Consider the following 16,679-nt stretch of genomic DNA (forward strand, 5'->3'; position numbering starts at 1 on the left):
AGTTCAAAAGCCAGCATTCGTGATGGTATGGTGGTGCATTAGTGCACATGGCATAGGTGACTTGCACATCTGAGAAGGCAACATTAATGTTTAATGATATATATACATGTTTTGGCAACATGATAAAGTGAGATGCCTGCAGTCCAGACCTGTCACCACTGAAAACATTTGGATAATTATGAAGCAAAAAATACAACAAAGTAGACCCCGATCTGCCTAGCAGCTAAAATCTAGTATCAAGTAAGAACATGTAAGCATTTCACTTTTAAAATTACCTCAGTTTGCAAATTCTTGCAGTGTTGAAGAATCAGTGGTAAACTTTTTTGGAATGTGTTGTAATCAAATTTAAAATAGGCATATATTTTTCAAAAAACAAAATGTCTCAGTTTCAACATTTAATATGTTGCCTTTATACTATTTTCAATTAAATATTTGGCTTAAATGATTTGCACATCATTGCATTTTGTTTTATTTGACATTTTGCACAGTGTCCCAACTTTTTTGGAAATGGGGTTGTACTTTAAATGTGTTCAGCATTCAGAATTTGTGCTTTTTGTTTTCATATAAAAAATAATGCCTTTTTATTCTCACATATTAATATGTAGTTGATTTGACTTGACCCTTGCAGGACAGGGCGTTTTGTATTGGTTTAGCACTCACTGCTTGCTCATTTTGCAAGATGATCTCGAGAAGTGCGTCTTCTGTTTGTGGTGAGATGTTTGTGATGAGCTTTTTCCTGTCATCTTTAACACAAACCTAAGACTCATTGTGGTAGATAAAGTCAGATATAGTCAGAATAAAACCTGGACAGGGCAGATACCTTCATCACACGTAGAGCTTCAGGGCCACAGAACATCACACCCAGGTAAGAGCTGACACACACACCATTAGATACATTCATTAAGTTACACTCAATGGTGGACAAGGTACACAAATCATGAACTTTAAAAAGTTAAGAGTTAAAGTTGAGATATCCAAGGTAAAATATTACTCCAGTAAAAGTAGAAGTTACTCCATTTAGACCTCCACTTGAGTAAAAGTACAAAAGCCTTTGCCTTCAAAAGTACTTAAGTATCAAAAGTAAAAGTAGTAAAAGATTATTTATGACTAATGTCCTATTACTATTTTTGTAACAAGACTCTTTCTTCATGAACTTATTTTAGGTCAAAATACTCCAGCATCACTCTTGGTAAACCAGTCTTTATAGAAATAATTTAATAGAATGTCATTAATTAGTCACTCTGGTGTCTTTTAAAATTATCAAAAGTAGAAAACACTGAAAGCAAACAATTTCCATCAGGTAGAACTGATGGAACTACAAACAAGCAAAGTTTCAGTTTAAGATTTATTTGCAACTTGGTTACAAGTTTAAGTAAAAACTTGCTTTAAACTCTGATTCACAAATGAGTTTCCTTTACTATATTGCATCTGTATGTCTCTGTTCATAAACATGAACTAGTAAAAACAAATTTACTATAAAACGAAATAGTGTTTATTTAAATCCAAAATAAGAACACGTCAGTAATGACAGCATATGTGTACGTATTTCTGTATTGTGGTCTATTTACACAAAGTTTATGTTGAATAGACACTCCTAAAATTTTACACTACTGCACTAACATTGAACCGTATGCTTGCACCAGGTCAAAACAAAGTGCCGCTGTGCCCTGATTGGTCTTCTTGCTTCATGCTTCTTTTGTTTTGACATGTTACGTTTTTATGCCCACATAAGCAAAAAGGAATAACAGATTTCGCAAAATGCAGTAGAGTAAAAAGATATTTGATGGTAAAATATAGTGGAGTGAAAGTAAAAAGTCACCCAAAATGGAAATCAGTAAAGTACAGATACACAAAAAACTACTTAAGCACAGTAATGAATTACACTTACTTAGTTACTGTCCTCCACTGGTTTCACTGATGTAAAAATACTGGTAGCACTAAAATGATAAATGTTAATAAAATAAAATGTTAATGTTCCTAGATTTTGTCTATGTTCTCATTTGTAAACGCTATAATGTTTCCCCTATTGTAATGATCTCCATTCTGTCAAATATGGAAGCACATTTGGAGTATAGAAGTACTCTAAATGTAATTAATTTAATTTGAATTTATTTTATTTGGTTTATTCAATCCACTTTGTGTAACCCTCACTCACTCTCACAGAATGAGGGTTTTGCTCACTGTTGCCGCTCTTGTGGTCGTGGCTGGTGCAGCCAGGGTCTCTCTGGAGGATGTAGAGTTCCATACTTGGAAACTCAAGTTTGGTGAGAAATAATATAACATCTGCTCTTGTAAATATGTTATAGTTTTTCCCATATATACATATATATATATATATCGCTGCTATTGTAAAAAAACCTTGTATCTCCATTTTTGTTGTTTTTCAGCTGAATTTCAGTATTCTGAAATTGCCTGTCTCTTCCAACAACAGTGATATGTATATATATATATATATATATATATATATATATATTATGGCAAGCCAAACAGGAAATATTTAATGAACATGGAATGAACGTTCATTCTATATATATATATATATATGTATATATATCAGTGTTCATTCCATATATATCAATGTTCATTCCATATATATCAGTGTTCATTCTATATATATCAATGCTCATTTTATATATATCAGTGTTCATTCCATATATATCAATGTTCATTCTATATATATCAATGCTCATTTTATATATATATCAATGTTCATTCCATATATATCAACATTCATTCTATGTATATATCAGTGTTAATTCTATATATATCAATGTTCATTCTATATATATCAATGCTTATTTTATATGTATCAATGTTCTTTCCATATATATCAGTGTTCATTCTATATATATATCGGTGTTCATTCCATATATATCAGTGTTCCTTTTATATATATCAATGTTCATTCCATATATATCAGTGTTCAGTCCATATATATCAATGTTCATTCCATATATATCAGTGTTCATTCTATATATATCAATGTTCATTCTATATATATCAATGCTCATTTTATATATATCAATGTTCATTCCATATATATCAACATTCATTCTATATATATCGGTGTTCATTCTATATATATCAATGCTCATTCTATATATATCAAAGTTCATTTTATATATCAAAGTTCATTTTATATATATCAAAGTTCATTTTATATATATCAATGTTCATAAAATATTTCCTGTTTGGCTTGCCATAATATATATATATATATATATATATATATATATATATATATATATATATATATATATATATACACACACACAAAACTAACCCTAACCCTAACATTTAAAAATTTAAAAATAAAAAATTGCCCTAGCAATATTTTGTGTATTATTTTATCATTATGTCAAATTCAGCTTATAAACAGTAACTGTGCACAAAAATGTGCAGAAAAATGCCAGATCTAAATGTATTTGCTGTAGAAGTTGTGTTGAATTATTTAAACTTAGAAAATCAGTAAAAGCATTGAATTTAACCAGGGGTTGTTTCTTTCTCTCTCAGGTAAGAGTTATGGTTCAGTGGAAGAAGAGTCTCAGCGTAAGATGATCTGGCTGGACAATCGTAAGCTGATCCTGGAGCACAACATGCTGGCTGACCAGGGCCTCAAAAGCTACAGACTCGGCATGAACCACTTTGCAGACATGGTGAGATCTCATAATTAGCATAATAGATAGCATAATTAGACAATCCACTCAATATTACATGAATAAATATCTGCTTCTAAATGTAGGTATTGTGATATAAACTGAGTCTGTTCTACAGTTTCTCATTAGGTTGAATGAATAACTGACTCTAAATGTAGGTATTGTGATATAAACTGAGTCTGTTCTACAGTTTCTCATTAAGCTGAATGAATAACTGGCTCTAAATGTAGGTATTGTGATATAAACTGAGTCTGTTCTACAGTTTCTCATTAGGCTGAATGAATAACTGACTCTAAATATAGGTATTGTGATATAAACTGAGTCTGTTCTACAGTTTCTCATTAGGCTGAATGAATAACTGACTCTAAATGTAGGTATTGTGATATAAACTGAGTCTGTTCTACAGTTTCTCATTAGGCTGAATGAATAACTGGCTCTAAATGTAGGTATTGTGATATAAACTGAGTCTGTTCTAGTTTCTCATTAGGTTGAATGAATAACTGACTCTAAATGTAGGTATTGTGATATAAACTGAGTCTGTTCTACAGTTTCTCATTAGGTTGAATGTATAACTGGCTCTAAATGTAGGTATTGTGATATAAACTGAGTCTGTTCTACAGTTTCTCATTAGGCTGAATGAATAACTGGCTCTAAATGTAGGTATTGTGATATAAACTGAGTCTGTTCTACTGTTTCTCATTAGGCTGAATGAATAACTCGCTCTAAATGTAGGTATTGTGATATAAACTGAGTCTGTTCTACAGTTTCTCATTAGGTTGAATGTATAACTGGCTCTAAATGTAGGTATTGTGATATAAACTGAGTCTGTTCTACAGTTTCTCATTAGGCTGAATGAATAACTGGCTCTAAATGTAGGTATTGTGATATAAACTGAGTCTGTTCTAGTTTCTCATTAGGATGAATGAATAACTGACTCTAAATGTAGGTATTGTGATATAAACTGAGTCTGTTCTACAGTTTCTCATTAGGCTGAATGAATAACTGACTCTAAATGTAGGTATTGTGATATAAACTGAGTCTGTTCTACAGTTTCTCATTAGGTTGAATGAATAACTGGCTCTAAATGTAGGTATTCTGATATAAACTGAGTCTGTTCTACAGTTTCTCATTAGGTTGAATGAATAACTGACTCTAAATGTAGGTATTGTGATATAAACTGAGTCTGTTCTACAGTTTCTCATTAGGTTGAATGAATAACTGGCTCTAAATGTAGGTATTGTGATAAAAACTGAGTCTGTTCTACAGTTTCTTATTAGGTTGAATGTATAACTGACTCTAAATGTAGGTATTGTGATATAAAGTGAGTCTGTTCTACAGTTTCTCATTAAGTTGAATAAATAACAGACTAAATATAGAGACTCTGATATAAACTCGATCGTGTTCAAAAGTTTTTCATCAGACTTGACAAAATGCTCAACTTCTTCGTACGGATTGTTCTGTAAAGCTGCTTTTTGACAACACCTGTTCTAAAAAGCACTATATAAATAAACTTTGCTTGCTTCCTCTCCACTAGGACAACCTGGAGTACCAGGCCATGTTCAAGGGTTGCCTGAGGTCTTTTAACGGGACCAAGGCTTACAAAACAACTACATTCCTCCAAGAAGTAGGGGGTGCTGCTCTGCCTGGTAGCGTGGATTGGAGGGAAAAGGGCGCCGTGACTGAGGTTAAGAACCAGTTTACCTGTGGCTCCTGTTGGGCCTTCAGTGCGGTGAGTTAAGAAAGAAAAAGAGAAAATTGACTTTTCAGGATTACAGATATCTAAAAATAATTAATAGAATTGGTTAAAAAAAGTATTAGATGAATGTAAAAAAAAATCTGTGTAATTTATAAAATACTGGCAGTTGTGGTTGCCAGAATGTCACAATGGCAATGTATAAGACATCATGGTATGTTGTTTTGGCAATATACATTTTAGAGAAGAGTAATTTGCTTTAGAAATAACAGCTATGATATAAACTTGTTCTTGGTCAGCTGTTGTAAAAACAACAGATTTACTGTAAACATAAATACAACCTAGCTTAGTGATAAACACTAGTGATGGGAATTTTGGCTCTGCTGACTAAAGAGCCGTATCTTGACACATCTTGACCAATCACGCTTTAAAAGGAAAAGAAAAATCGGCTCACAATCAGGAGCCGGCTCCTGTCATTCTCTTCAAAGAGCCGGCTCTTACAGCCAGATCGTTCGTGACCGACCCATCACTAATAAACACAGTACAGCGTAATTCAAATAGATTCATCAAGCTCCATATTTTGACAACAGTGAGGTGCCTAGGAACCAATCACATACCACTTGGAAGAGGGGGTCATAGAGTTCCTGACTGTCACTGGAAGATGGCTCCATGCAGCCTGTAAGGAGATGGAGACCCCTGAGCCGAAAGCGTTCTGCGTTTTCCACATTAATAAGAATAAATCCATCATAACTATGCAGCGTGATTTTCATCGGAAGTAAACCTCTAACCGCTCAGAGTGTTCGTCATTGGCTTCACAACACTGAATGATCTCTGAAATCGCATTGAAAGAGCCATGACTGCAGTGACACCCAACATCCTAACATACTCAATCGAGTATGAGATGAATTTGAGTTTGGCGTTGATGTTGTCTGAACAGCTGGAAGAGGTTCATACTGAGCACTTGTGAAATTACATAATAAACTTCATTCTCATATAAACCATTTACAATTTACTGCATTGTTCTGTAGTGATATACAAGTGAAATAAAACATTTTGAATTTGGATTAATATTTTTGAATCGCACTGAATTTTGCAATGTTCAACTTTACATAATTTCATTGCAAAAAATACGTTACAACATAAGGCTTTATAGTTGGTTGGCATTGATTTTACAGTCAACAACTGCTCATGATTAATTACTAGGGATGCGTGATGTCAGAATCATGTTGGTATTGGCTGAGATTGCTTTTGTAGAACTTATTGACACCAGGCCAATGCTTAGATTGCAAACCAATATTTAAAATTCAAAGGCTACTCGAACATGTTGAGCCCCCTTACACCAAACCCAGTCTGACCTGATCCCACCAGAGCTAGACAGAATGGTAGTGACTCACATTCACAAGCTCATTGATCTGACATCCGTTAGCCTTACTATGGACATCTGGATATATGATGTGAGTCCTATGAGTATTCGTATTTCTTAGTTGGTGGCAAATTGTCCTAACTGATCCAAATGTCCTTCCATATTTTTTGTGTCAGTATAGAAGTAGGTTGGTTTTTGCTGAATGGTGAAAAATTTAATACTGTAAACTGAAATGTACATATTAGCAAAATCTGTAATTTGGACAAAATTTTTTTTATTTTAGAATAAAATAGGATACTTGCTTTCCTGTGACATTATAGTATTATCCTTTTAATTTGTGTTTTCTACATATTATGACATCTTTTTAATTTCATTTCTGTTTCTTGCTGTATCTCGATATATTTGATTTGTTTTCTACAAATAGTTTTTACAGGATGGCATCAATAAAAATAAACTCAATATGTCAAAACCTTCTTAAACACTAATAACCTCACATATAAACACCACAGAGAGAGAGAGAGAGAGACAAACACACATAGTGAGAGAGATAACTGTGTTGAGGTGTGTGAGCACCATTTAATCTCTCTACTTTTAACAGACTTGGACAAAATGTTTTTTTGGACAAACCACTAACCTACAGTGAGAGAATGTAGCATTAAGAGAGAACATTATTAGAGGTAGAAAATAAACCAAACAATTGTCTCTCTCCCTTCATTTCTCCTCTACTTTCTCTCAGACGGGGGCGCTAGAGGGTCAGATGTTCAAGAAGACAGGGACACTGGTGTCCCTCAGTGAACAGCAGCTGGTTGACTGCTCTTTCGGTGTTGGAAACAATGGCTGTGGAGGTGGACGGCCATCATGGGCTTTCCATTATGTGATGCAGAGCGGAGGCCTGCAGACAGAGAAGTCCTATCGTTATGAGAACAAGGTGAGTTTAATTGGTTTATTGGTGAGTGAGTTATGAGTTGAAGTTGAATAGTCTCAGGTAGTAGTGTAGTAGTGTGCTGTATGGTCAAAATTTTAAATCATGGAACAATTAAAAATTCACATATATAAACCGACATTTTGTAATTTTAAAATTAAGGCTTTTTTCTGAGTCTCTTAAAGTTGAAAAAAGACAAGAAAAATAATTATGAATAAGTAAAATCTTATAATATATATATTTTTTTTTGCTAAATAATAAAGACAAAACTGGGCAGTATGTAGATTAACCTATAACACTATTGTGTTCTAACACTAACCCCACTCACCTGGTGTTAAAAGTTGTTTCAGTTATGAAATTCTATTAGTTAGAAATTTGCCTAAAATGTGACAGCTATTTGTTCAATTTTCTGTTCCACTTTAAGGGGTACATTCTGGGTCCTGATCAGGTATTGAAATATAATTGGCTGAAGCACTTGAGGTGAAATAGGAAAGTCAGACAAGACACCAATTTCAGCTTTGTCAAATTTCTTTGTGAAACTCATTTCTATTACATGACTCTCAATAGGAGCTCCCTGTTCTGACGTTGCTAAATATAAGACACTGCTGGAATTTGAAAAGTTAAAATATGAGAGTTATTCACACTTAAATAACAAATGGTCAACAGCATTTTTCACACACTACATGTACACAATGTAGCATAACAAAACAATTGTCACAATTGGCCCCTCCTGTCCATGTGCATTTGTTTTGGTATCTGTAGTCCTGCCCCTCGTTTCGTGACTCCGCCCCTGATTGTTTTCAAAATTTTAAATCATGGAACTATTAAAACTTCACATATAAAGGGTTATTTTTTTTTAGATGTCTCTTAAAGTTGAAAAAAGACAAGAAAAGTAACTATAAATTTTCCCTTTGTTACCCTGTGTTTGCACTTTGTCTTTGCTGGTCTTTGTATCAGTCTTTGTTTGATGTGTTGGTCTTTGTTAGAACTGTTTGGTTGTTTGTGTTGCTCATCATGTCTGCAACCCGTTCTGTACGTTGTACCTTGACCCTGGACCGTTATGACCCTGATTCTGGATTTGCCCTCAATAAAAGTCGCTTACCTCCGCACATGCGTTCGCTACCTCGCTCCACGTTACAACAATACGCAGTACAAACTATACATAATGCAGAACTATACACAGTAAAGAACTATACAAAACACAGGACTATGCACAGTGCAGAACAATATACAATATAGAAGTATACACAATACAGAACTATACACAGTGCAGAACTACACACAGTGCAGAACTACACACAGTACAGAACTACAAACAATGCAGAGCTAGACATGGTGCAGAACTACACACAGTACAGAACTACAAACAATGCAGAGCTAGACATGGTGCAGAACTATATACAGTACAATACTATATACAGTGCAGTACTAGACATGGTACAGAACTACATGCAGTGCAGAACTATACAAAGTACAGAACTGTACACAGTACAGAACTAGACATGGTGCAGAACTATACAAAGTACAGAACTATGCACAATACAGAACTGTATACAGTGCAGAACTATACACCATACAGAACTATACACAATACTGAACTGTATACAGTGCAGAACTATACACAGTACAGAACTGTATACAGTGCAGAACTATACAAAGTACAGAACTATGCACAATACAGAACTGTATACAGTGCAGAACTATACAAAGTACAGAACTATGCACAGCACAGAACTGTATACAGTGCAGAACTATACAAAGTACAGAACTATGCACAGCACAGAACTGTATACAGTGCAGAACTGTACACCATACAGAACTATACACAGTACAGAACTATGCACAGTACAGAACTGTATACAGTGCAGAACTATACAAAGTACAGAACTATGCACAGTACAGAACTGTATACAGTGCAGAACTGTACACAATGCAGAACTATACACAGTACAGAACTATACACAGTACAGAACTGTATACAATGCAGAACTATTAACAATACAGAACTATGCACAATACAGAATTATACACAGTACAGATCTGTATACAGTGCTGAACTATACACAATACAGAACTATAGACAGTACAGAACTATACACCATGCGGAACTATACCTAATACAGAACTGTATATAGTGCAGAACTATACACCATACAGAACTATACACAATACTGAACTGTATACAGTGCAGAACTGTACACAATGCAGAACTTTACACAGTACAGAACTGTATATAGTGCAGAACTATACACAATTCAGAACTATCATGCCTATAATACCAGTCATCATGCAGTGTAATCTCTTTGTTCCCATCTCTCCTTAGGAAGGGAAGTGCAGGTTTGATCCACTGAGAGCGTATGCTACCTGCCTCAAGTATAAGAGCTGGTTCCATGGAGGTGAGGCTAATCTGCAGTATATTGTCGCCTCAATTGGACCTGTTTCTGTAGGCATAGACACCAGCCGTCGCACTTTCCAGCTCTATGAGTCAGGTAACCTCAGTAACTAGTTGTTTCTATGAGCTGCCTGTGTTATCTGTGTACAAAAGTGAGGAAAGGGAAATTTCTGCATAATTCAGTCACTGAGAGTCAGAGAGATTTGGTGTGAAATGGTTGATTGTAGAGACTCAGATGTCTTTAAAGTGGTAGTGATGGGAACCAGGGGTCTCCATGACTACAACACAAATATAGACATTTTATTTACTCTCCTTAACTACAAATGAACCTACACGTGTCTTCTGGGTTTTATATAGAATGTTAATTTCCTGCACCTTTTCACCATGAATTGATTTTTAAAAATCTTCTTAGAACTATCACAAAACAATATCTCAGACATCAGACAACAAATTCAATAACCATCTCTGTGACTGAACTTTTAGAGGTGGACATCTGGTTCCTATCACCACCACTATGAACAATTCTGACTCTGTACGTTTCTAGAACAGATAATTTCACACCAAACAGCTTTGAATAAGTCTGTTATAACATCTTAACTGTTTATGTAGGAATTGGAATTTTAAGCAGGAAGATATGCTAACAAAATCTTGTTGGGGCAAATCCAGGAATCAAAGATGCAAGCACTAGGACATTCAGATTCAGAAAACTGAATTGCATAGTTGTCATTAGTAGTTCATCTGTCTGCTGCTAAAGATTCAAGATTCAAGATTACTTATTTATTTAGTACTTTTTACAACAAGTGTTGAAAGGTAGCATTTTAAAGAAACAAATAAATAAATAAATAAATTTGTTAATATCTGTACATCTTGATGCTCTGATTGATTGTAGGTGTGTATGATGATCAGTACTGCAGTGATATTCACCTGAATCACGCTGTCCTGGTTGTTGGTTACGGCACTGAAGAGGAACAGGAATACTGGCTGGTCAAGAACAGGTAAAAGGGACAGGCTAGTGAAAACAAAGAAAGTAAAGCATTGAAAAGCAATTGCTAAGTGAATGAACATGGGAGGGGTCATGTGGTCTATACCCTTAAATTTCAACTATCTGTGTGTGGGTGTCTTCAACTGACCATGTACTTTGGGCGTGCTTTCTGTTCAGGCTTGAGTTTATGGTAACACATGCATGTCTCTTTGCTGAGCTGGTAATGGTATCAAGTTTCAAGTTCTTTGTTAAAATCTGGGTGCTCTCTGTACCCTTCCTTGTGTAAGTATTAAACACACACACACACACACACACACAAATACGAAACAACAACAAAAACAACTTTGAGTGTCTTTTTCAGTTGATTACTTTTACCTTTAGTTTTCTGGAACTCTTTCATTTGAAGATGCTGATCTGGTGTTTCTTTTGTTTGGCCTTAGCTCGCCTTTTTGTTTTATCAACTCTTCCATGAGGCTCTCCTTGTAATTTCTGTAGTAGCTCAGCAGTAGCACACTCATGCTATGTTGCGAGGTTGCAAGTTTGAGTTTCACCCAATATAACCTTGCTTTTCTCTTTCTTTCTCCACCATTTTTGAGTCTCTACCGCTCTGCACTTGAGTCCGTCTCTGTGCGTGATCAATGGCTTATTCCATAGCTAGCTGAGTATCTATCTAATGCAGGGGTTTCCTGTTCAAGCCTCATGTGGGATAAGCCAGACACCATGTTACAGTGAATTCTGAATGATTCATGGTAGATGCTGAATAATGAGTCAAAAAGCAATGGATTAACTAAATGTACACAATTTTCCCTTTAGCCCAAATGTAGTCAATCAGCCAAGAGGCTACATGACTAAACGTATACTGCACCAATTAGTATCCTCACACAATTAAATTAATCTATATTGAGTTGTTCAATAATCTTGAACAGACCTGCTTATGTGGTTTCTATCTAAAAATAATGTTGCATTATTAGAAACAGTGGCATATTCAATTTTGTCTGTACTTTAGTCCATGTTTATAGATACCAATGTGCCATAATGTGTCAAAAAACAATTAATGAAGACTATTAGAGATACTGAAGAATGATGTTAGCACCATGCTAATTAAAACTATATTAAGCTTCCATTACTTGGTATATCTTTATATATACCAGTCATGGGCAGTCATGGGCTGGAGGTTAGGGATCCAGCCTTGTGACCGGAAGGTCACCGGTTCGATCCCCAGAGCTGACAGCACATGACTGAGGTGTCCTTGAGCAAGACACCTAACCCCCAACTGCTCCCCGGACGCTGCGGATTGGGCTGCCCACCGCTCTGGGCAAGTGTGCTCACTGCCCCCTAGTGTGTGTGTGCTCACTAGAGTGTATGTGGTGTTTCACTTCACAGATGGGTTAAATGCGGAGATGAAATTTCCCCATTGTGGGACTAATAAGGGTCACTTAATCTTAATCTTTAATTATCGGTGCAATCTTGGATGACAGCCTGTTTAAGATTGATAACAAAATATGAAAGTTGCAGTTTAATGGGGTTCACCTTAAAGCAAAATCTCAAATATCTTATTTATTTATTTTGCAGCTGGGGTGTTACATGGGGTGAAGGAGGCTACATCAAGATGTCCAGGAACAAGAATAACCAGTGTGGTATTGCCACAGATGCTGTCTACCCTGAGGTTTAAAAGGTACAACTTCATTGCAGGGGTTCCATTCTCCATCCACAGAGATCTACACTGTTGGGTTTAGTTCCAGCTGTGTTTTACAGCAGAAAAATAATATTTCAGTGTAGTCATATAATTTCAGAACCATTCATGTGGATTGTTAGCTGGCTTTCATACACTTAAACTCTTTTCCTATCTAGTTTAAGGGTGAAAGCGATAGTATTTCTAGCACATATTGGCACTGATTACTGTAGTTAACATAGCTATAAAAAGGAACAACAAAGGTATCTAAAAACTATAGCTAAGCTTATGCTAATATGTTTGCTAACAGCTGCTGAACTGCAACTAATGTTCAATACTGCAGCAACATATTTGTTAATACTATACACAAATTTACTCATACTTTCCTGAAGTATACAGTTTTCTCCACAGACAAGTTGAAAGATATCCCACAACAATGTGAAAGGCTGACGTCAGATTACAGGAAATGCTGGTTGCAGTTTTTTTGTTGCTATTGACCATGTTAAACCTTCAAAGGTTTTTAGAAACTTTCACGTAAACTTTAGTAATACAAACTGAGTTGTGATCCAAGAATAACCGAATGCATAACTGGCTCTAAATGCAGGTATTGTGATATAAACTGAGTGTACTATTATTAGTACATCCATCCATCCATCCATCCATTTTCTAAGCCGCTTCTCCGTCAGGGTCGCGGGGGGGTGCTGGAGCCTATCCCAGCAGTCTTCGGGCGAAAGGCAGGATACACCCTGGACAGGTCGCCAGTCCATCGCAGGGCAGACAGACAGACACAGACAGTCACTCACACACTCACACCTAGGGGCAATTTAGCATATCCAATTGGCCTGACTGCATGTCTTTGGACTGTGTGAGGAAACCAGAGAACCCGGAGGAAACCCACGCAGACACGAGAAACTCCACACAGAGAGGACCCCGGTCACCCGGTCGGGGAATCGAACCCAGGCCCTCTTTGCTGTGAGGCGACAGCGCTACCCACCAATGCCACCGTGCCGCCCCCATTATTAGTACATATAAACTAAATTTGTTCTACAGTTTCTCATTAGGTTGAATGAATAACTGGCTCTAAATGTAGGTATTGTGATATAAACTGACTTGAAAGCCACAGTAACAATCTATTTAATTCTGAGGGACAAAGAAAGGTTAGAAAATGGTTTTATATAAATGAATTATCACTGTTTTTGGTATATAAAAGCACACCTCACACACCTCATGGAAAGTTATAAATGACAAGAAAATGTATAAGTCCTTTAAAAGTTCAATGAGCCACTTCTAATAAATGTTTTTTTTGTTTGTTTGTTTTTTTTTCTGTTTTTTTTTTTGCAGATGGGAGAATATCAGAGCCTTAGTGAGTATGTTATATCTGAGCAGCAGCTATGGAACATCAACACATCATGAACAGTTCTTTAAAAACTGTCTACAGTTGCTGAATGTCTTTTTTTTACATTTTTGTTTTCCACGTTTCAACTTTTAAATTGAAATCTTTTTAAATTCTCTTCTCAATCATTTATGATATTGTGCAAAGAAAAATATAATAAAAAAAGAACTTTCTGCATTCACAAAAAATGAATATAAACTTCCAATATTCACTTATTGTCATCTGTCATTTTACAACTAATGTACAATGTGTATTGCAAAAATAGTCTAAGAAAAACAAAAAGCAGTGTTTGGAAAATTCTGTTTGCATTAAATTGAGAAAAGTTCAAATATAGGATTTTTAAAAATTTTGTTGTACCTTAAATATCTGCGCATACAAAAAAAAAGAGCTTTTTTACTACTGTTTACATTCATTACTAATAATTTAGTCAATCTGAAAACATTTCCTCTAAGGTTGAATGGTTTCTTGTAAAATGTCTCTCAAAGTTCGACCGTTTTACGAATCTGAAGTCAGCTTCTTATTCACCAGTTTCTTGTTCGATTTTCCTGTTCCACCTTAAATTGTATCTGAGACTGCATTGCTATGTGACCTGCAGTCTGCACGCCAGTTCTCGGTTGTTTTCAGTCTCAAAGATATTTTTCTGACACAGCAACCCCCCCTCCACTCTCTACAATGAGAAGTTATAAAATCATTAAAGAAAATAGGTATTACGGCTGTAACATGTGATGCGTGGACATCCATTATCACTGGATCATCTCCCCTAGTGTTTAGTCTGACAGATATTCCATGTGGAGGAAAGATTACTTAAAGAAACCGACTTGTCCCTCAACTGAACACTACACATGAAGCTGCAGTGTAAGCCATTGACAAAGATGCAGTAAACTCTGTGAAGAAGAAAACGTGAGGAGATAGAAAGCAGGTAATGAAATGCAGAAAGCAAATTTTTAACGGCTGCAGAAAGTGTGAAGGAACTCATGAACCATGCTGGTGCCCTGCTTTGGTGTAGTATGCCAGAAATATGGTAAGCAATCACTTTGCAAAAGCATGTAGCAGAATAGGCAGTTTCTCATCTACTTCTCAGCTACTGGAGCTAGACTAAAGCATGCTAATTTAGCCAGCAACATAATGAGCAGTCCAAATAAATAAATAAATAAATAATATAGGGTTTGCATTTTACAATCTTAATATGTTAGTTGCGCTCATAAACTCTTAGCTACATTTTTACCATAGTAATGTTTTATTTTAGCCTATAGCATGTGTGCTGAATACCTCAACATCTCAAGAAGTCAAAGTTACTCTGGTACTTAGGGCAGTGTAGCGTCTCATACACAGATAAACTCTCAAAGCAGACCTTCAGGAAAAACAGACACCAGCTGTGGAGGATTCACCAATGCTTGTTCAGGGACATAGACCTCAAATCAAGTGAACAGCCTGTCCCATTCTACCAGATCACTTTGTATATGAGCCAGACCAACCAAGCGCACAAGGCTTTTTACAAACAAGCACACAAGTATAGTTGTGGTATGTATGGACATCTTTTTCTATAAGACACATTTGTCAGTAAACAGATGTTAAGTCAGGCCCTAAGTCTATTATCCTGTGTCAAAGACACTTACTACACATACTACACTGTTGATGATTGTCCAATAAAGCTAGGTTTACATAATCTTGTTTCCCAAAAATGTTACCTGGCTAAATTGGTCTGGTCACATTAAGATTGTGTATAACACTTTACTTCAGTCTTTCATCATAATGATATTGTGGCGCTTACATTGCTGGTGTGAGGAGGGGACGTGGTTCAGCTGCTGAGGCCCTGCGGCTCTTAACTCATCTATTGTGTGTAATTTTCTAAATAAGAGCTCCAAGAGCTGCAACATCTCCTGCTTCATTCTTCACTGTCACTGTACTGACCAATAGAAATTGTCCAACGTGACTCAGTATTAAATTTTGCTACATTAACTTTTGTTGAAAGTTAAGAATATTTGTTCTTTTCCTGCAGACTTAATTTGTTGGAGATATGAAGGCTGATCTAACAGTGATGATAAACTATTACACAGTATAATGTTGTGTTGGTGAAGAAGAAGACCCAGGACACACAGTGTTTCAAACAAGTGCTCTTATATTAACACAACAACAGGGGAGACCCATTGCTCAGCGCTGCTGAATGGCTGTGAAGTAGGATAGGTCACCTCCAGCCACACGTATCCAGTCTAATGTCATCACTAAACACACCCAACCAGCCCTGTAGCCCAGCTCAGAACATAACAAACAACACATACACACAATGTTATATATTACTGTTTCTGACTGATACATATATATAATAAACCCTCAGCAGTCACAAATTTCACCAACATGTAATGGATTTGATTATTGCTGTCATGACTGATCAGCTTATGCTACTATATTAAATTGTCAGAACTTCAGATGTCCAGCTGGCTTAAAGTTAATGAAAGCATAGCTTGGTTTAGAAACATCTGTAGTACAACCAAAGCTGGTTTAAAGGGGATCTGGCCACTTCCGATTTTACCCATTATATCAAAAACCCTGTCCTCTAGTTTGTGGTGAACTATTTTTGTAGAACAGAGCATGTTTGATAGAATCAG

At 35.9% G+C, this 16,679-nt stretch overlaps 1 protein-coding gene across 1 annotated transcript; it reads left to right on the forward strand.

The window, feature by feature from the left end:
* The first annotated feature begins 832 nt into the window (after positions 1 to 832).
* Positions 833 to 14,210, forward strand: LOC108416458 (procathepsin L-like). The gene is made up of 9 exons (XM_037542171.1): positions 833 to 865; positions 2,164 to 2,264; positions 3,514 to 3,656; positions 5,191 to 5,385; positions 7,449 to 7,640; positions 9,958 to 10,123; positions 10,916 to 11,021; positions 12,581 to 12,683; positions 14,022 to 14,210. The coding sequence occupies exons 2-8, from the start codon at positions 2,165 to 2,167 to the stop codon at positions 12,678 to 12,680; spliced, it is 1,002 nt and encodes a 333-aa protein (XP_037398068.1). The 5' UTR covers positions 833 to 865; position 2,164; the 3' UTR covers positions 12,681 to 12,683; positions 14,022 to 14,210.
* The last annotated feature ends 2,469 nt before the right edge of the window (positions 14,211 to 16,679 follow it).

The sequence above is a fragment of the Pygocentrus nattereri genome, chromosome 10 (assembly GCF_015220715.1).
Source record: "Pygocentrus nattereri isolate fPygNat1 chromosome 10, fPygNat1.pri, whole genome shotgun sequence".
NCBI classification, from domain to species: Eukaryota; Metazoa; Chordata; class Actinopteri; order Characiformes; family Serrasalmidae; genus Pygocentrus; species Pygocentrus nattereri.

Excerpts from the sequence above, each read along its gene's own strand:
- LOC108416458 (XM_037542171.1), top strand. The coding sequence starts at position 2,165 with ATGAGGGTTTTGCTCACTGTTGCCGCTCTTGTGGTCGTGGCTGGTGCA. Across the intron at positions 2,265-3,513 it reads TACTTGGAAACTCAAGTTTG|GTAAGAGTTATGGTTCAGTG; the intron begins GTGAGAAATAAT and ends TTTCTCTCTCAG. Across the intron at positions 10,124-10,915 it reads TTTCCAGCTCTATGAGTCAG|GTGTGTATGATGATCAGTAC; the intron begins GTAACCTCAGTA and ends GATTGATTGTAG.